This window comes from Schistocerca nitens, chromosome 3 (genome assembly GCF_023898315.1).
Source record: "Schistocerca nitens isolate TAMUIC-IGC-003100 chromosome 3, iqSchNite1.1, whole genome shotgun sequence".
NCBI classification, from domain to species: Eukaryota; Metazoa; Arthropoda; class Insecta; order Orthoptera; family Acrididae; genus Schistocerca; species Schistocerca nitens.
In genome coordinates this window covers 138,477,369-138,498,613 of record NC_064616.1, presented here as the reverse complement: position 1 = coordinate 138,498,613, position 21,245 = coordinate 138,477,369, and the positions used below count along the sequence as shown (strand labels likewise).

At 36.1% G+C, this 21,245-nt stretch overlaps 1 protein-coding gene across 1 annotated transcript in view; it reads left to right on the top strand.

Moving 5' to 3' along the window:
- Nucleotides 1-21,245, top strand: part of LOC126248080 (glutamate receptor-interacting protein 1) — a 535,929-nt gene that overhangs the window by 478,409 nt on the left and 36,275 nt on the right. Inside the window, exon 17 of the mRNA XM_049948737.1 lies at nucleotides 19,527-19,676. Within this exon, the coding sequence (XP_049804694.1) occupies nucleotides 19,527-19,676 (150 nt within the window). The remainder of the gene's footprint in view (nucleotides 1-19,526; nucleotides 19,677-21,245) is intronic.

The following is a 21,245-nucleotide window of genomic DNA, read 5'->3' as shown; positions in this document are numbered from 1 at the left end:
TTGTGCAATTAATAATATGAATTTTAAGTATGCCAGAAATTTTGTAATTTCAATTATTTTTAAAAGAAGAGTAATTTTAACTGTTAGTACATATCAATTGTAACACATTAATTTTTTTTTATACATTTTAGCCTGAAATATAATACATCATATACAAAATCGTATGCATTCTTTTAGTGAAACAGCTGAGATAATTTTAACCTATGCAAGAATCGGTAGTATACATGGTACCAGTTATCTCTATATAAAAAAAGATAATGTTAGGGGAGGGTGACTCATTATATGCCACTTTGTAGGTCATCACTCCAACTCCACAGGCACACCATCCAAAGTCAGGTGAACTTTGCCTGATCTGCAGGAAGCAGCCTAGTTTAGAGGACATGTGCAAGGACAGTAGAGGCTGCCACATCTACAGACCTTTTGCTGTATCTGCCACACCATTTTCCTCTGCCAATCCTAGCTCACATCACTAGACCCAGACGGGTAGTCATCCATCATCCTGATATAACTGCCCTTGTCCAGCGAGCAGCAGGGAGTTCTGTCTCCACCAGTAGAATCAGAAGATTGCCAGTACCATGCCGCTCGATGTTGCCCTTGCCACCCAGGATCAAAACGCGTCATGAACCGTTGGTCTGGCCATGGACTCTAATGCTGGAACTCCTTGCACTGCTCATGAGATGGGATTTAATTTTCTGCCTACTGTTGACATCTAAGGAGATAGTCTGTTTTGTTTACATGAGAACTTTGCAGAAGATAGTCTCACACACAGATTTACTTGTGTTGTTTTTCATGAATTTTAAGTTGTCAAAGAAGTCATTCCATTATTTTTAAGAAGGGCTCTTCTTATTTGTTTTGAACTGCTAACAGATTGCAGAACTTATATTTGTGAACATAAACTGACTGTCTCAATAAATTGATTTTTTAGTGTAATCAGCTGACTTACTGTGAAAGTGCCCCAAGCCGGGACACTTCAACCCTGGTTTCTTATGAACGCTCTTCGTCTAGGACAACATACTGGGTTCTATAACTTAAGAATTCTTTAAGCGACTAACATATCTGTGAACCTACTCCATATGCTTCTATCTTCTTTAACAGCTTGCAGTGGAGCATCGTGTCAAATGCTTTCCGGAAATCTAGAAATATGGTATATGTCTGTTGCCCTTCATCTGTAATTTTCAGTATATTCTGTGAGAAAAGAGCAAGCTGAGTTTTGCATGAGTGACACTTTCTAAAACCACACTGATTCATGGACATATGTGATTGGCCTCAAGAAAATTTATTATATTTGAACTGAGAATATATACAAGGATTCTGTATCAAATCTGTCAAAGGCCAATTTTCAGTGTAGATGGTCAGAGGCCTACTGTTCACATCATCTTTAAAATTCTGTACTGTTTCATACACCTCCCTAACATAAGCCAACCACTTACTCTGGGAGTCAGCCAACGTTTTGGAGAAGAAGCATAGTTGTTGTCGTGTTTATGCTACCAATGGTCTGAGAACCATTCCAATTTCTGAATCACTCACATATTAGGTGATGGAAAATTTGCAGGGGGCAGTGGGTGTGCCAGTGTCATAGCCTGAGAAAGGCACTCTTTTGTTTGTTAGTTAGTTTCATGTTCCATTGATCATTTTGCACAATAGATCGTAGTGATGTAGAATGAGTTATTTTATATTCACATCAGAAATTAATTTGTACATATGGTTATATTCTCAAGAGTTTGAAATTGCTTTCTTTTCCAAAAAGAAGAAAGATATACAAGATGTCAGTTGGTAATTCCTGCCCACCATATTTTACACATTACAGTAATTCTTCTACAGATTAGATGATGTTGTCACTGTGACACTTTCTCAGTTTGTATTTAAATTTTTCTTTGCTGTCTGTCAGACACTTTAAATGGCTGGTAAGTGATCAAAAATTTTTGTTGCACCATTATGCACCCCTTTTTGTGCTAATCACAAACTTAATTTGAAATAATGAATGTCATTTTTTTTTCCTGTGTTGTAAATATGTACATCAGTGTTACTTTTGATCTGTTGTGGATTATTTATAACAGACTTCATGACAGAATAAATGTATAGTAAAGCACTAGTCAGAACGCCCAAGTCCTTAAATAGATACCTACAAGATGATCATGGATGAGCATCACATATTACTTGTACAGCATGTTTTTGCACAATGAAGACTGTCTTTCTTAAAGATGAATTGCCCCAGAACATTATGCCACATGGTGTTACTGAATGAAAATGCACAAATTATGTCAACTTACTGATTTGTCTCTCCTCAAGATTTGCAATGATTCTAAGTGCAAATGTGCCTTTACTAAGTTGTTTTAGGAGTTCCAAAATGTGTTTTTTCCCATTTAAATTCTAATCAAAATGAACACCCAAGAATTCAGAAATTTCCACCCTATTTATTATTCCCTTGCCATGTATCATTGGTGTAGTACCCCTAGATGCGCAGAACTGAATATGTTGTATCCTTTTAAAATTGAAGGTGAGACCATTTGCAAAACAGCCAATCAATGATAATTTTAAGAACTTTGTTTACTATTTCTTGTGTTTCTGTATTTATGCTATGATTTATTACAATACTAGTGTAATCTGCAATAAGAACTAGTTCTGCTTGTTGTACAGTAGATGGAAGAGTGTTTACATATCTGAGGAAGAATAGTGGACCTTAGATTGAGCCTTGGAGAACCTCATACATGAGTTCTCCCCAGTCAGATTTATGTACTCAGACTATGTTATTTAAGTATGTTCAACTTTCTTCATTTCTTTGGTTAGATAAGACATTATCTATTGGTTGTACTGTCAATCCCATAAAATTTCAATTGACCTGTAAGAATTCTGTGTTTCACACATCAAATGCCTTAGATAGGTCACAGAAGATACCAACCAGCACTATTTAATTATTTAATGCTTGTAAAATTTGACCATGTAAATGGCATTCTCAGGGGAGTAACACTTCTGAAAGCCAAACTGTGATTTGCTGAGGATATTATTGTTGCTAAAGTGAGATACTATTCTGTAATACACCACCTCCTCAAAATTTTGGAAAGTGATATCAGTAGTGGAACAGATTAATAGTTATTTACATCTCTCTTATCACTTTTCTTAAAGAGTGTTTTAACAATGACATATTTCAGTCTCTGGAAAAATGCCTTGTGTTAATGATGAATTTCAGTTTTGGCACAAATCTTTAATACTCTACTGGAAACACCATCAAAGCCAGATGAGCTTTTATTTTTGAGAGGATTTATAATTTTCTTAATTTCAAAAGGAGAATTTTGTGATACATTCATATGATTGACTTTTATGAGAGTTACTTTTTCATCATACTGTTGTGAATTTTCTCTTGAGCTGCTTGTCACTGTGTTTTATATTATACTTAAGAAATAATTACTAAATACATTTACTAACTGTGATTCATCATTTATAGCCTTCCACTCAGTTCAATAGTGATGTTATCATGTTCTGTGGCTGGTTGCCTGTCTCTCATTTCACTACATTGCATATAGCCTTAAGTCTGTTGTTGGAGTTACTGATTTCTGATATGTGCATCTTTCTTCATTTTTTAATAATCTTTCTTAGTAATTCTAATTAGTTTTTGTAGTGTGCAACTACTGGTTCTTGCTAAGAGATACATTTCCATTTCTCTTTTACAAGATACTTTAACCCCTCTACTGATACATGTTTTTTACATGGCTGTTTAGTGTCCCTTCTGATTAGCTTACACAGAAAGTTATTTTTAAATATTAATATGAATATATCATGGAATAGATTAAATTTTATGTTAGCATTTGGTTCATTATAAATTTCATCCTAGGTCATCTCCTGTAAACTATTGTTAAAAACATTTCTCCTGGAGTCATTAATTCATCATCATCATCAGTTTTCTGCTATATTAGGAAGTCCTCTACCTCTCCATTTTTTGTGAGCCACTGCTTCCTTCTTAAGACTGCTGTATTTTGTACTGTCCATCACATCATCCAGTATCTGAAATCTCTTCCTTCCTCACTTCCTTTTCCCTTCTACATAACCTTCTAAAATGTTTTTACCAGTCCATCATTCTTTCTTGATATATGCCCAATCCAGTTTCTTTATCTTCTTTTTATTACATCTGGTAACTGTCTTTTCTCTCTTCTCAGTACCTCTTCATTTTTTACTCTGTCCATCCAACTTATTCTTCCCATCCTCCATCATGTCCACATCTCAAAAGCCTCCAGCCTTTCTCTGTCTGTCTTCCTCAAAGTCCATGTTTCAGCACCATACAGAAGAACACTCCATACAAAACATAAATTAAACAAAAATTAATTATTCTGCCTGATTTCCACTGAGGAGCACCCATACTGTGAGGCTCTATGTTATTTATCCTAAGTGGGCATCATGATCAGAGCGATAATTTGTTACTGGTAAACAGTTATTTTCTTGCTTTGAGATTTATAAAAGAAAATATTATAAATTAGAATCCAACTGTCTTTATCCACCCATTTTGGAATGTTAATTGATGATATCAAATTGTAGGATCCAAATAAGGGTTCCAGATCATTTTTCCTATCAGAATCGTTCAGAAAATCCACTTTAAAGTCACCACTGACTATTAACTGCTTAATGCTGTCTGACAGATAGAACATTAAGGAATTCTGATTCCTCATAAAGAGTTCCAAATTTCCTGGTTGGAATCTATATACAGTTACAATTAAAAGTGAACTATTTTTCAGTGTTAATTCACAAGCACATACTTCTGTGTCCTGATCACTACAAAATCTACTTGTCTCAATGTTTTTGAACTTTTGTACCATCTTAGTATATGTAACAACTCCTCCTTTTCCCTCATTAGTTCTCATGAGTAAGCTGCTATAGGGTAATCTTTCATGTGTACCTTACATAACTTATTCAATTTTCTCAAATGCCTGTTGCATCTGTGGACTCCATTGAATGACTCTTTTTCCCATTATCAGTCTCACAGTGAAAAATAAGGAAATAGGGGTCATTGGTGATTTTAATGTGGATTTATTGAAAAGCTCCATCATTGACAATTACTGTAATCAGTAACACTGTCATTCAATTTCCTTCCTACTGTGAACTTTGCCATGAGGGTATGTAAATGCTCTGAGACTGCTATTGATAATATCTTTGTAGACAAATCTAGGGATAAAAGTCATATCACAAAACCAATAGTAAATGTACTATCTGATCATGACATGCAGCATCTTACATTAAATGTTGAAACTTGTTAGGGTATAAAAACTATTACATCTGAGTACAGGAGGGTAATAAAGCAGGGAAAAAAAGATAATTTTAGGAGATTGTTTGAAGACGGGAACTGCATAGAGTTTTACAATACTTCTACAAAACCAATAGTAAATGGGCTATCTGATCATGACATGCAGCATCTTACATTAAATGTTGAAACTTGCCAGGGTATAAAAACTATTAAATCTGAGTATAGGAGGGTAATAAAGCAGGCAAAAATTGATAATTTTAGCAGAGTGTTTGAAGACATGAACTGTATAGAGTTCAAATCTAAAATAGAAAGCATTCATTAATAAAGTTACTTTCTCATTTGAAAATTGTCTTCCCCTAAAGATAACTCATATCAAACAGAAGTTTGAAAACAAATTGTGGATTACACAAGGAATAAAGGATCATGGGTGATGAAAAGGAAACTGTATCTACTATTTAGGAACAGCTCTGATGTTAGGATTGTAATGTATTACAAAGAATACTGCAAAATATTGAAGCAAGTAATTTAGGAATCTAAGCAGTTTTATTAGGAGTAAAAAATTATTACATCAGGCAACAAAATAAAAACTACATGAGATATATTGAAGACAGTGACAAGTGGGGTCAGATAGTAAAATGAACAAATATCTCTAAAAATAAATGTGACATTGGTAGTAAGTGCATGTATTGTTGCAAACCTTTTAGACAAGTAAACTTTGATTCTTTTACTGACAGCTTGGGATTATCAGGTTCACTAAACAGCGCAGTGGAATATCTGAGAGCAGTCTCTACAGATAACTCCAGTAAAATGGAAATGTCAGTCATTCTTCCCAGACAAGTAGCAGCCAACAAAAAATCGTTAATATCAGTGTTCTAATGGTTATGATAACATTTCAATGAAGTTAATCAAAGAGTCTTTATGTAAGTTGAGATCTACCTTACGTTATTTGTGTAATCAACCTCTTATCAGCAGATCAATTCAAGACTGGAAAAAGTACGTTGAAGTCAAATCTCTTAACAAGAAGGGGGATAACATGATACCATAAAACTATTGACCAATTTTAGTTTTGCTGTTTTTTTCATAAACATTTGAAAAGCTTGTGTTCAAACATCTTCGTAAGCATTTGAGTGGAAATAATATGTTGTCCAAGTCACAATTTTGGTTCCCTAAAAGCTTTGGTATAGAGAAGGCTATTTATATAATCAGAGAGAATGTACTCCATTCATTAGACAACAAATTAGAGGCTACTGGTATTTTCTGTGAACTGTCAACAGCCTATGACTGTGTGAACCATAGCATTCTCTTAAGTAAATTAGCAAAAAGATGAACATGGAACCACTCAGCATAAGACATGATGGTAACATTATAAAGAACCCAGATACTATATGTAATATTTTTAGTAACTGCTACATTTCTGGCAACCATATTCAGATTCACAGGTAGAGACCTGATGCCATCTCACCCAGTGTACCGTATATGAATTTGGGGCAGTGAATGAGCAGAAGGTTCTCAGGGCAATATGCATGCTAAAGAAAAAATTTTCATCTGGATGGGATGCTATTACTAAAGTGTGCTTAAAAGAAATCTCTAAACCTCTTACTCACCTGATTAATTGCAACATTAGAGAAAACATGTATCCAACGGTTCTAAAAATGAGTGTAGTGAAACCAGTGTATAAAAAGGGATGTAAGGAAGATGTCTCCAACTATAGACCAATATCATTAATTCCCACTTTTAGTAAGACATTCGAAAGCATTATCATTTCTCAGCTAAGTGCCTTTTTCACAAAACATAAACTGCTTGTAGATTCACAGCATGGCTTCAGAAAAGAGCTAAGTACAACCATAGCAGTTACACAGTTCATCCATGAAGTTTACTGTCTGTTGGACCAGAAGATGCAGACTGCAGGTATATTTTTGGACCTGACAAGATCATTTGATATGGTAAACCATAGGGTACTTCTTAAAAAGCTAAAATCTTATAGTGTTGGGGATCAAGCCATGAATCTTCTTACCAAATACCTGCTGAATCATAAGCAAAGCGCTAAATTGTCATACAAACTAGATAATAAAATCATGAACTCCCAATCCATTAGTGAACCAATATTACAAGGTGTACCACAGGGCTCAATCCTTGGACCTTTTCTCTTCCTTACATATATTAACAACATTGCACAATCCATTAACTCCCATATTGTAAGCTATGCAGATGACATATCAATCTTATTCTATGGAAGTGAACCAAAAGAGCTAGAATCTCTTGCTACTAGTGGTGTAACACAAGTTATAAAATACTTAAATGATCAGGGACTCAAGGCGAATGTCACCAAATCTCAACTACTGGCATTTAAAACAGGCAATTCTCACCACAACAATATGAATAGTGTGTGTAATATCTCTGCAACAGAAAATGTTAACTGTAAGTTCCTGGGTGTGTATGTTGATGAAAATTTGTGGTGGACATACTACATTAATTTCGTATGCAGAAAAGTCAGTTGTGCCATATATCTCCTCAGCCAGCTCACAAAGATAGTTCCTAGCAAAGCACTGAAATTAGTATATTATGGAACACTTCACCCCTTTCTCAACTACGGAACTGAGCTATGGGGCTGTGCAGCTGATGTACATTTAAAAAGAATACTATTACTACCACAGGAAAGAGTAATAAGACATATACATGGGATGGGACATAGAGATTCATGTCATGAAGTGTTTGTGCAGCACAAATATCTGACAATATATTCTCTGTAAATCTTCAAAATAGTTGTATTTTTTGTAACTCAAACAACAGAAGCTATCAAGGGCAGTGATGTACATGATCACAACACTATTTCCATAACAAAACAGCATTAAAAATGACTGATAGAAGTCCATATATCAGTGGTTTGATTTGGTATAACAAGCTACCAAATGCTCTAAGAACTTACTCGGGAAATGAAAATCTTTTCTAATAGAAAAATGTTTATATTCTTTCAATGAATCTTAAGATAGTGATTTAACATGAGGCATTAGTATATTAGTCGTAATGTGATAAATGTAAAAAATAAACATAAGAAGCAACAGCTACAGAATATAGGGTACTTTCTATGTGTAAATATAACCACACTATTAAGTCTGACATTTGCAAAAGCCATCATTATCATGGCTCCACACAAATAAAATGTAAATAAATAAATAAAAAGAATGTTATGGTGTCATTAGTAATGCTGCAAAATGGTTCAAGAATTACCTAACTGACAGAGTGACATAGCAAAATACCTCTAGACTAAGCAACCAGTCTTCATCAGATTGGGAATTAATTACATGTGGTGTTCTTCAAAGCTCCATCTTGGGTCCATTGCTTTTTCTTGTGTACATTAATGACATATTGTCTGTTACATTGTCAGGTGCTAAGTTTCTTTGTTTACAGATGATAAAAACATTGCAATATATAGCAAGTCAAATACATATTTAGAAATGGCTGACATTAATAAATGGTTTAAAGCTAATCCACTGTCATTTAAACTTTGAAAAGATCCACTGTATGCAGTTCAGAACCTGTAAGAGATTTTCTTCCAGCATGTGTACTACACATGAAGACATGTGGACAGTGGAGGTTGACAGTGTTAATTTTCTAGGAGTACAACTCAATAATAAATTCAGTTGCGAAAGACATACCACAGAATTGCTGATGCAGTTAAACAAGTCTGTATTTACAGTGTGAATGATGTCAGACGTAGGAGATAAAATATAAAAAAACTTGTATACTTTGCTTACTTTCATTCTATTATGTCATATGGGATCACATTCTGGAGTAACTCGTAAAACCAAGTAAAAGCTGTTAGTGTGCAAATGCACCTAATAAGAATTGTTTGTGGTGTAAATTCAAGAACATCATGTAGAAACCTGTTCAAGGAACTGGGTATTCTAAACACTGGTTCTCAGTATATTAATCCCTTAATGAAATTTGTTGCAAATAATGCTTCTTTATTTCCAGCCAATAGGCCAATACATTGTATCAATACTAGGAATAAGAACAATCTACATAAAGACCAAAAATCACTGGCCATCGTCCAAAAAGGGTTCCAATATTCAAGAACACACATTTTCAATAAGTTTCCAGCAACCATTAAAAGCTTGGTTTCAGATAATGCATAGTTTATTAACAGGGACTGCTTAAGCAAAAATGTCTGTTATATTGCACTTTCGACAACACTTGGTCACAACAAACAAGATTAGGTATTTTGTCTATGGTAAATTTTTAAAAGTACACAACTGTGTTTCATTCTGACAAAGTATGAATTCCGTAAATATTAACAGTTCCGGGTTACTTTAATGTATTCACATACCTTGACAATCTCCTGACAAATGACCAGAGAACTGAGTACTACATTGTAATTTTCTACATTTTTTACGTTAGACTTTCTGACATTTTCCACACCCATGAGTTTCATCCCATTTTTGGGTCTATGGAACAAAAACTGAATTTAATCTAATCTAATCATGTGATTGCCTGTGAACACATTCATCAATGGTGCATGGATGGTGGCTGCATGAGGTGAATGTTTGCAATAATAATTTACCATGCCACCAAAACAGCATGATCTCAATCCATTGTATTGTAGGTTGTATGCCTTCAACTGACTGAATAGACAAGGAAGGTAATTACTGACTGTGACAGTTGACATTTATCATCATGGACTATGATGCCAAGTTTATGCAAGACACTGCAAACTAGTTTGAGATGCCCATCGTGATTGTGTTGAGAAGTATAGAAGACTAACACTGAAGAGCCAAAGAAACTGGTACACCTGTATAATATTGTTTAGGGACACTGTGAGCATGCAGAAGTGCCACAATATGACATGAAATGGACTTGACTAATGCCTGAAGTAGTGCTGGAGGGAACTGACACCATGAATCCTGCAGGGTATCGATAAATCCGTGAGAGTATGAGGGGGTGGAGATCTCTTCTGAACAACACGTTGCAAGCCATCCAAGGTATGCTCAATAATGTTCATGTCTGGGGAGATTGGTGGCCAGCAGAAGTGTTTAAAGTCAGAAGAGTGTTTCTGAAGCCACTCTGTAGCAATTCTGGATATGTGATTTGTCTCATTGTCCTGCTGGAGTTGCCCAAGTCTGTCAGAATGCACAATGGACATGAATGGATGCAGGTGATCAGACAGGATGCTTACGTATGTGTCACCTGTCATAATCATATCTAGACATTTCAGGGGTCCCATATCACTCCAACTGCACACCCCTCACACCATTACAGATCCTCCACCAGCTTGAACAGTCCCTTGCTGACATGTTGGGTCCATGGATTCATGAGGTTGTCTTCATAACCATACACATGAAAACAACATATAACTTGACTAGTTCACATGTTGTGTAGATAAGTGACTTGTAATAGTACAATGATCTGGAGTGCCTGCAGGTCATTCTTCCCATTCGAATGATTGCAGTGTGCTGTATAGTTGCATGCTTTATCACCAAAACTTGATGAAACCAACAAAAGCACAGCTGAGACTTGTTGTTGGTTTGTGGGGTACTTTTGCGAGCTGCCTGTTTGTTTTGACTGCTGGAAGTTACTGCCCGTGAGAGTGCAAGTGATGTAATCCTCAGCAGCATCCATGCATACTCGATCCCACTTTTCTGCATGCGGTTACATGTCATGGCATGATCCCTGACTGAGGTGTAGCTAGTCATTGTTGTCTGCTAAATTAATTCATTTTTGGTGTTGCAATGCAGCTAGAAGTCTGTCTGCTAACATTAGTTTCCATTCTAATTACTGACGCTCCTGTGATATCATTGCTAGTTGTAACTGGGAGAATAACTTCACTATCCACAGTGTCCACAAGTTGTGATCTGGAATGTGTGTGATGTCCGATAATGCTCAAAATTGTCTCCACAATTGTGAGGGCATTTTGGTGCCTAAATATTCATCATAAATAACTTTGCATTACTGCTGATCTGGTGTTCTGCCATGGCATTGGAGCAATTCTGTCTTTACTCTGCTGTACTTTCTGGTAGCTCGGTGTGACAAAAAAATTTCACTAATAATGTTGGTGTTCTTGCACAGGTGGCTCAGTAACATGACAAACTTGGAACCGTCATCAGAAATTTAGAGGATGCACTCAGTGAGTGGTATCTCAGTTGGTCAGTGAACAATGAAATATGAACTCTCATGAGATGGTCATGACACAGAAGGAAATCCTGAACAAATTTTTTATGTGGCCTGACTGGATAGACTCAACATGTTGCTAAAAATAGTTTGGTTGGAACTACACACTGTGTGGTAGATGTAGCAGAATGGAGCAAAATTCCACTGCGCTTGACTGTGACAGTATCTTCTACGCATGCATATTAATCACATTCATTACCGAAGTCAACCAAAAGACTGGTAGTGAGCGCACATTGTTCAGATACATGGGGGGGGGGGCATAGTTGACACCATTGGCACTGGACAAGAAAGTGTCAATTTTATGTTCTGTGAAGGGTGAAAGTTATTCCTGTTGATGCAAAGCACTAAACAGAATACTATATAAGTCACTGTCATGTGTTAATACTTTTCCAGCACTAAAGCTGTGAAACAGTTCCATTGTTTTGCAATATCAGATGAGATGAAGAATGCAGAATAATCCATAGTAGGTATTGATATTCATAGTGAGGGTCACCAACTGTGGAGAGGATCAAGGTGAGGATACTGTAGGTAAGATGACTGAGATCCCAAGTGCATAATAGAGACCTTTATTGGTTTGCAGCAGTATACAAAATGGTGGTCATTTAAGGAGATGGGACCGGGATAAGAGTTGTACAGAGTTTCAGGGAGAGCATAAGGGAACAGTTGACAGGAATTAGGGAAAGAAATACAGTAGAAGAAGAATGGGTAGCTTTGAGGGATGAAGTAGTGAAGGCAGCAGAGGATCAAGTAGGTAAAAAGACAAGGGCTAGTAGAAATCCTTGGATAACAGAAGAAATATTGAATTTAATTGATGAAAGGAGAAAATATAAAAATGCAGTAAATGAAGCAGGCTAAAAGGAATACAAAAGTCTCAAAAATGAGGTCGACAGGAAGTGCAAAATGGCTAAGCAGGGGTGGCTAGAGGACAAATGTAAGGATGTAGAGGCTTATCTCACTAGGGGTCAGATAGATACTGCCTACAGGAAAATTAAAGGGACCTTTGGAGAAAAGAGAACCACTTGTATGAATATCAAGAGCTCAGATGGAAACCCAGTTCTAAGCAAAGAAGGGAAAGCAGAAAGGTAGAAGGAGTATATAGAGGGCCTATACATGGGTGATGTACCTGAGGACAATATTATGGAAATGGAAGAGGATGTAGATGTAGATGAAGATGAAATGTGAGATACGATACTGCGTGAAGAGTTTGACAGAGCACTGAAAGACCTGAGTCGAAACAAGGCCCCGGGAGTAGACAACATTCCATTAGAACTACTGACAGCATTGGGAGAACCAGTCCTGACAAAACTCTACCATCTGGTGAGCAAGATGTATGAGACAGGTGAAATACCCTCAGACTTCAAGAAGAATATAGTAAGTCCAATCCCAAAGAAAGCTGGTGTTGACAGATGTGAAAATTGACAAACTATCAGTTTAATGAGTCACAGCTGCAAAATACTAACGTGAATTCTTTACAGACAGATGGAAAAACTGGTAGAAGCTGACCTCTGGGAAGATCAGTTTGGATTCCGCAGAAATATTGGAACACATGAGGCAATACTAACCCTATGACATATCTTAGAAGAAAGATTAAGGAAAGGCAAACCTACGTTTCTAGCATTTGTAGACTTAGAGAAAGCTTTTGACAATGTTGACTGGAATACACTCTTTCTAATTCTGAAGGTGGCAGGGGTCAAATACAGGGAGTGAAAGACTATTTACAATTTGCACAGAAACCAGATGGCAGTTATAAGAGTCGAGGGACATGAAAGGGAAGCATTGGTTGGGAAGGGAGTGAGACAGGGTTGTAGTGTCTCCCAGATGTTATTCAATCTGTATATTGGGCAAGCAGTAAAGTAAACAAAACAAATATTTGGAGTAGGTATTAAAATCCATGGAGAAGAAATAAAAGCTTTGAGGTTTGCCGATGACATTGAAATTCTGTCAGAGACAGCAAAGGACTTGGAAGAGCAGTTGAATGGAATGGACAGTGTCTTTAAAGGAGGACATAAGATGAACATCAACAAAAGCAAAACGAGGATAATGGAATGTAGTCAAATTAAGTCAGGTGATGCTGAGGGAATTAGATTAGGAAATGAGACACTTAAAGTAGTAAAGGAGTTTTGCTATTTGTGGAGCAAAATAACTAATGATAGTTGAAGTAGAGAGGATATAAAATGTAGACTGGCAATGGCAAGGAAAGCATTTCTGAAGAAGAAAAATTTGTTAACATCAAGTATATATTTAAGTGTCAGGCAGTCATTCCTGAAAGTATTTGTATGGAGTGTAGCCATGTATGGAAGTGAAACATGGACAATAAATAGTGTAGACAAGAAGAGAATAGAAGCTTTTGAAATGTGGTGCTACAGAAGAATGCTGAAGATAAGGTGGGTAGATCACGTAACTAATGAGGAGGTATTGAATAGGATTGGGGAGAAGAGAAGTTTGTGGCACAACTTGACTAGAAGAAGGGATCGGTTGGTAGGACATGTTTTGAGGCATCAAGGGATCACAAATTTAGCATTGGAGGGCAGCGTGGAGGGTAAAAATCGTAGAGGGAGACCAAGAGATGAATACAATAAGCAGATTCAGAAGGATGTAGGTTGCAGTAAGTACTGGGAGATGAAAGTAGCATGGAGAGCTGCATCAAACAGTCTCAGGACTGAAGTGAAGACCACAACAACAACAAAATACATGTGCGTATTACAAAGGCTTGGAGTGAACTGACTCCAAGAAAGTCCTGTGGAGCAGCAGTGCCACTGACCAGAGCATTTTCTTTATGTTAGCTGATGCAGTTGCTGCTGAGTCACTACTAACTTTTAAAATTTCAGCGTAATTTATCAGTTACAAGAAATTCTAATGTCATCAGTACCTGTTTATTGGAATCAGTCAGCAAGCAAACCATTGCCTGAGATCAGTAATGGTAAAGTAGTATTGTTTACAATAATTCTAGGTTGATAGTTTCCTGCAGGGACACACGCACTCATGCATGCTTGCATCAGTATCTGAAGAAATCAATTTACAATACAAGACCACTCCAACAAGAATGAAGCACTTGTCATATAAGAAATAAAGAAATATAGCTATCAAAATGTTGCTGCTTATTTTGATTAAAAGAGCTGAACTGTTATATATATATATATATATATATATATATATATATATATATATATATATATATATATATTAATAGAGGGAAACATTCCACGTGGGAAAAATACTCCACGTGGGAAAAACCCGGAAGGTGTACACGATCAAAGGCAGAGCCACGTGTGAAAGCACCCACGTGATCTACCAACTGACCTGCCTGCACTGTGATGCATTCTATGTGGGAATGACCAGCAACAAACTGTCCATTCGCATGAATGGACACAGGCAGACAGTGTTTGTTGGTAATGAGGATCACCCTGTGGCTAAACATGCCTTGGTGCACGGCCAGCACATCTTGGCACAGTGTTACACCATCCGGGTTATCTGGATACTTCCCACCAACACCAACCTATCCGAACTCCGGAGATGGGAACTTGCTCTTCAATATATCCTCTCTTCCCGTTACCCACCAGGCCTCAATCTCCGCTAATTTCAAGTTGCCGCCACTCATACCTCACCTGTCATTCAACATCATCTTTGCCTCTTCACTTCCGCCTCGACTGACATCTCTGCCCAAACTTTAAATATGTCTGCTTGTGTCTGTAATATGTGGATGGATATGCGTGTGTGTGCGAGTGTGTACCTGTCCTTTTTTCCCCTTAAGGTAAGTCTTTCCGCTCCCGGGATTGGAATGACTCCTTACCCTCTCCCTTAAAACCCACATCCTTTCGTCTTTCCCTCTCCTTCCCTCTTTCCTGATGAGGCAACAGTTTGTTGCGAAAGCTTGAATTTTGTGTGTATGTTTGTGTGTCTATCGACGTGCCAGCGCTTTCGTTTGGTAAGTCACATCATCTATGTTTTTAGATATATATATATATATATATATATATATATATATATATATATATATATATATATATATATATATATATATATATATATATATATATATCCATTAATTTGTTTTTTTGTTCTTCAGCTAATGGTTGATAAATAATTTCTAACATTTTGTCAGAATTAGTTTGTCAGAATTAGTAACCCTTCCATTTCTGTTGTCAGAGGTAATATGGGCTGTACTGGCAGGAAATTATATAAAGGCCCAGACTTTGACAGAGATCCTTTCCTTGTTGTTTATTAATGCAATACTAGATAGTACTGTGTAATGAAACACAAATTCTAACTATAGTGAAGAATTACTATTCATGTCTATTTAGAGAAGCAATATAAATTTAGGAGCAAAACAGCTACTGAAGTGGGAAAGGTGAGAGCCTTATGATAAACTGAGTCCAAATTTCCATCTTATGTCATATACCACTTGCAAGTTATTACCAGTATCTGAATTCCATATGTGGCTGACTGCATTCTACAAAACAGGAATTGATCATCTCGTCTGCCAGTGGGATAAATGTCTTATGCATGTGGTGATTACTTTTGAATGGAATCATTCTGTGGTCCTGTTGTTGTGGGTGGGTGGATGGTTGGTTTTCATTTGACTGTGCCTTATGTCCTTAATGAGACAGAGTCTTTTTAGTCATCTTGGGTGGATGGAAAATACAGTAGATCTGCTCTAGGCCTTACTATTTTACTAATCAGAGCACCACAAAAAGGGAGCAGCACTATGGACAGATCATCACATGCTATGTGATAGTTTGTTCAAGAAACATGCAGGTGACACCTTAGAAATTCCTGTCAAACATTGAGGGAGTGTGTATCTCTAAATATTATGGTGACAACAGAGCATTAAGTTCTGAAAATATTATAAATAAATACTATAAACCAAACAAAATCCTTCATTGGTTTGTTTCACAACTCTTTATTTTTGTATTTGGGTAGTAATTCCATTATTCAGTACACAGATGATTCCAACAATGGCATCCAAGCAAGGTCATCATGGCCTTATGTGGTGCCACTATTTCGAGCTGGAGGGCAAAGCCAACAGTGGAAACACCCCACATTTTCCCTCACCTCAACCCCCAAAGAATTCCAAAGCTGTTCACACAAGTTCTGGTAACATCATGAAGATCTCCTTCTTTGACTGCAGAGGCCCACTGCTTGCTGAGTTACTCAAGTGTGGAGCCACAATCAGTGTGCTGCACTATGAATACTTTTGATTGGTTGCTAAAGTCACTTATGTAAGGCTCCATTACAATGAAAATTAAAGTCATAAAATACAGAACACCTTTTTGAAGGTATGTCCATGAGCTATTTGTATTATTACTTTTTTGTTTGGTGATTAGATGTTTCATTTGCCTTTAGTCAAGAAAACTTTGTGTGTTTGTAAATTTCTAAGGGACCAAACTGCTGAGATCATTGGTCCCTAGACTTACACACTACTTAAACTAACTGATGCTAAGAACAACACACACACTTGTGCCTGAAGGAGGACTCAAACTTCCAGTGGGAGGGGCCACACAATCGATGACATGGCACCTCAAAACGCGTTGCCACTCCATGTGGCAGAAACATTCATTCAAAACAAGTCATCTGTGTTAATGTATTTATTACCATATCAATGCCATAGTATCTTTATTTTTGAGTAGCCTTCATATTATACTGATAGATAATTTTGCCTATAAGAAGAATGTCATCTATTGGACTTGATTGGACTTATGTACAGTACTCCTAGACATTACGGTAAAGATCCAAACAGTTTACAATAGAATCTACACATGGCTGTAATTTTCAGCTGATGGCTGAAATTTATCCTGAAAAAAAAAAAAAAAAAAAGAATCAATACACGATTATCACAATACTTATATGGCCTACCAGTCCCCAAGAAATTTAACTTGGGTTCAGGAGAAGTAGGGTCAAGCTTTCAACATGTGATTCTAATATAAACCTTATGATTTCTTTTATCATTTCAGGAACTTTCAGAACAATTCTCTAAAAAATGTCATAGACATGCCTGTCCCCCATCTTTGCCTAAACAATGTTGTGTATTGATAGTTATGTTGGTGAGATGTGAACTCTAACCATCCTTCTTCTATTTCCATAGGTCTGATCATAAGATGCTTCACTTTGTATGTTGATGACTTTCTTGGATTTTTGCTATGTCATAGAGTAAATTGATAAATTATAATATCAACCAAATTAGTTTTTATGTAATATAGCAGTAACAATATGTAGAAGTTTTAACATCAAATCAGAAGTGAAACTAAATGCCTTATTTCTAATCTATATGTATAAGATTAAGAAAGCAGGACAGTTAAATTCCTTATTTCATACTGATCATTATTTACATTGTGTTTCACCCACAGATAAATTATACACCAAACCTACTTGTGTGACTGCCTTTCAGTTCAGTTCAATTCAGTTGAGTTCGCTTCATTTCAGTTGATTTATTCACCCATTAACAATGTTTCCCTTTTACATTCACACATTCAGGTATTCTTCACTATTATAGATTCTTTATGTTGTTGGAAAGTGTTTTGTTCTACTTTGAGTGTATGGATTGCTTTAATTTTCTTTAGCGATCTATGAAGGACTCCTTTCATAATCATAATAACCCTTTTTGAAGTATGAAAGTATGTTTTTTCCATACTTGGGCTTCCCCAGATCACACCATATCTAAGAAAACTGTTCATACTTGCATAATAGGCATATTATGATGATTTAATGCCACAAAATTGCTGAAACATAACAACTTTTACTTTGTTTTTTATTTTAAAAATTCCTGATGTTTTCACATCTCAAGTTTTCATCCACCCATAGGCCCTATTCCCAGCAGTTTTGTATATGGTGCTTGACAATAGTATAATTCCCTAACTTAACTCTCTTGCTGTTTCTGACTTCTATATTACTGAAATTCTCTTTTTTATCCATATATAACTCATGAAATTCTTCTGTTGGCTTGTTTCCATTATTAACAACCTGTATTCAACTTACAAGGAAAGACACCCAGAAATAATATTGAACTATATACAATAGAAACATTAAGAAGTACAACCAGTAACGTTATAATATGAGAGTTATTATTTATTAAATCAGAACCTGCATTATAAATGTGAGAGAAAATGATAGGCTTGACATCCAGTCTACATCCTCCAATCCAGTCAAGCATTAGCTTACAGTATTCTCAAATACTTGGACTTCATCTGCTTTAGTAAATAACTTTAAGCAACTTAAGAAAATACCAGTTAATAAATTCAAATCTACATCCAATGGACAAATAAAAATTAAGACATTTTATGTTGTTCAAGGATTTCAGAAATAACTTTTATGCAATCTGCCTTACAATACATGTAGCAATATATATTGACTGATAGGCATAAAACTCAGTATTATTTAGTGCAATATTCATATGGAACATAAGATGACATTTTGTATTGTGCTTCAATAATAATTATTTTATTTGCTATTGCCTGTTACCAGAAATTTCCCAGAAATATTTGTTTTTTTGGATACCATATTTCTCTTAAATAAAGGATACCATCAAGAAACACAATTCCAATGGCATATTTTTATCTGAAATGTTGTTTGCAAAAATCACTCAAGTTAAATAAAAGCATTCTGCACTACTAAGACACAAAATCTAACCAAACTACTTATAAATTAAACCAGTTATTTGAGGTCTCAAAAAAATTCTTTTCTGTTCTGTAAATCTTGTATAGTCCACTATCAAATATTCATTGCAATATTGTCTCTTGTAACCAAACTGTCTGATAGAATTTAAATTTGTTCTGTTTGTCTCTAGTTGAGCACTAATTGTGTACTGAGTGTATCTGCTGCATTGTTCAGTGCAATGTTCACACTGAAACTCTCAAACTTACTTCCTGACCTACCATCACTGATTGTGTAGGTAATAAAAAGTCATGAAACTTTCCATAGTTCTGCTTTCTACTGTTTCCTATGAAGAGCACAAAATGCAAGGACAGAGATACTTTTTTGGAAATATACCTTTTTTTAAAATTTGTCTAAACATTTTTACGTTTTCATTGCGTGTGAACATATCACTAACACAATGCACCAAAGATGAGACTATTGTGTAATATAATATATTAAGTCTCTTAACACTCTTAAATGGAAGCTAAATGACTTGTTTCAGGTCACACTGATAAAGGACCCTGTATATGAGGATTTCGGCTTCAGTGTGTCAGACGGATTATATGAGCGTGGTGTTTATATTAACAGAATGAGAAAGAGAGGCCCAGCAGATTTGTGTGGTGTTTTGAAACCATATGATAGGATACTTCAGGTACAATGTTGCTGAATGATATTAGATCAATAAAAATGTTTGTGTTACCAATATAAGTGATAATAACTGCTAACATAAGAAACAAATATGAGTAATTATGATCAGTAATACCTTCTTTTACCTTCCATATAGGAATCACACAACATGTTTGTGTTTTATTAAATGTCACTTATGGTTTTGTTGTATGATCAACCACAAATCATAGTCTTTCTTGTCAATGTGGAGCCGGGTGATATTTTAGTGACCATTTATGTCTTACCCACAAGTGCCACAATTTTTCAATAGGATTGACATGTAATAAATTGTGGAATGACTAAGTAAGACACAGCTTCATACTGAGTTCTTTGAAACTTTTGTGCACATGACACATGTTGTTTAGGTGTACTGCATTTTTAAAAATGACTCTTTTGACTGAAGGAAGTGAAATCTGGTTGGATCTACAGCAAAACTAGATTTTCGTTCCTCTGTACATACATAGGCACTAAGTTACTGATTCTTGGTAGGTAAACATGGTTCACACCATAAAAACACAACTGTGTTCATCTGATTACCACACACAGCCGGTTTATAGCCTCATGTAAATTATATTGTGACGTCATAACCACAATCAACTCCAAGTATGAAAATAATGTCATCAGCAAAGTACAACACTTAGCACACAAAGCACATTTATTACATACATCAACACAGAGACAGGTTAGAACTGAACACCTGGGTGGAGAGTGCTGTTGTTTATATAAACGTCAAATATTCTAGAAATGGTAAATACTAAATAACAAATAATTGCTGGTGATCAGATCTGAAATGGCAACCCATAGCATGCCAGCCAGTCATAGGAACTCCTGCGTGCAGTACACCTTACGACATAGCTCACTCTCTTGGAGAAACAATGATGCACTGTTTTAGAAGAACTGGTTGGAGCTGACTACAGCATCCTACACCTAGATCTCACCAGTGCTGCTCTGTAAGGCAGCATTGGCACTTCCTCATGTTCTAGTATGTTATCACTTCCTCTTCACTATGATGCACATGAAATGTGTCATAACTTCAGGATGGTCAACAGCAGGTCTTTCAGTCTCCTAGAACAAGAAGCCTCCACCATTTATCTGAACTTGAGGTCTGTAGTAGGGCTTCATATGTAGGACTTGGATGACACAGTGCTCTTTTTTCTTTTTGGTGAATCGTCATAATCCTCAACTTCGTATGTGACATCCAACAAATGATGAACAATACAATATGGCTCCAAACAGGGCTTTAATAACCTTTCCAATAGTCCCACTTTCTGCACTGGCACGGAAATTCATAACAAGTCTCCCAATTTGTATCTCAGTGGCTGATGTTTTGCATTATAGCACTCTCTGTCCTTCTCCTGGTCATCCAACATCTGTATGCAAGCCAGCTGTCTTCCTTCTTTAATCCTGGTAATGAGGTGTATATCATTTGTCATTTTGGCATCACAATTGTGGATCCAAAAGAATAGTGTGAAGCCTGTAGTCTCTTGCTTCACTGTGTTACATGTGAATCTCATGACAAGCAGTACTGTGTCCCAGTTTCTGTGTTCTAATTCAA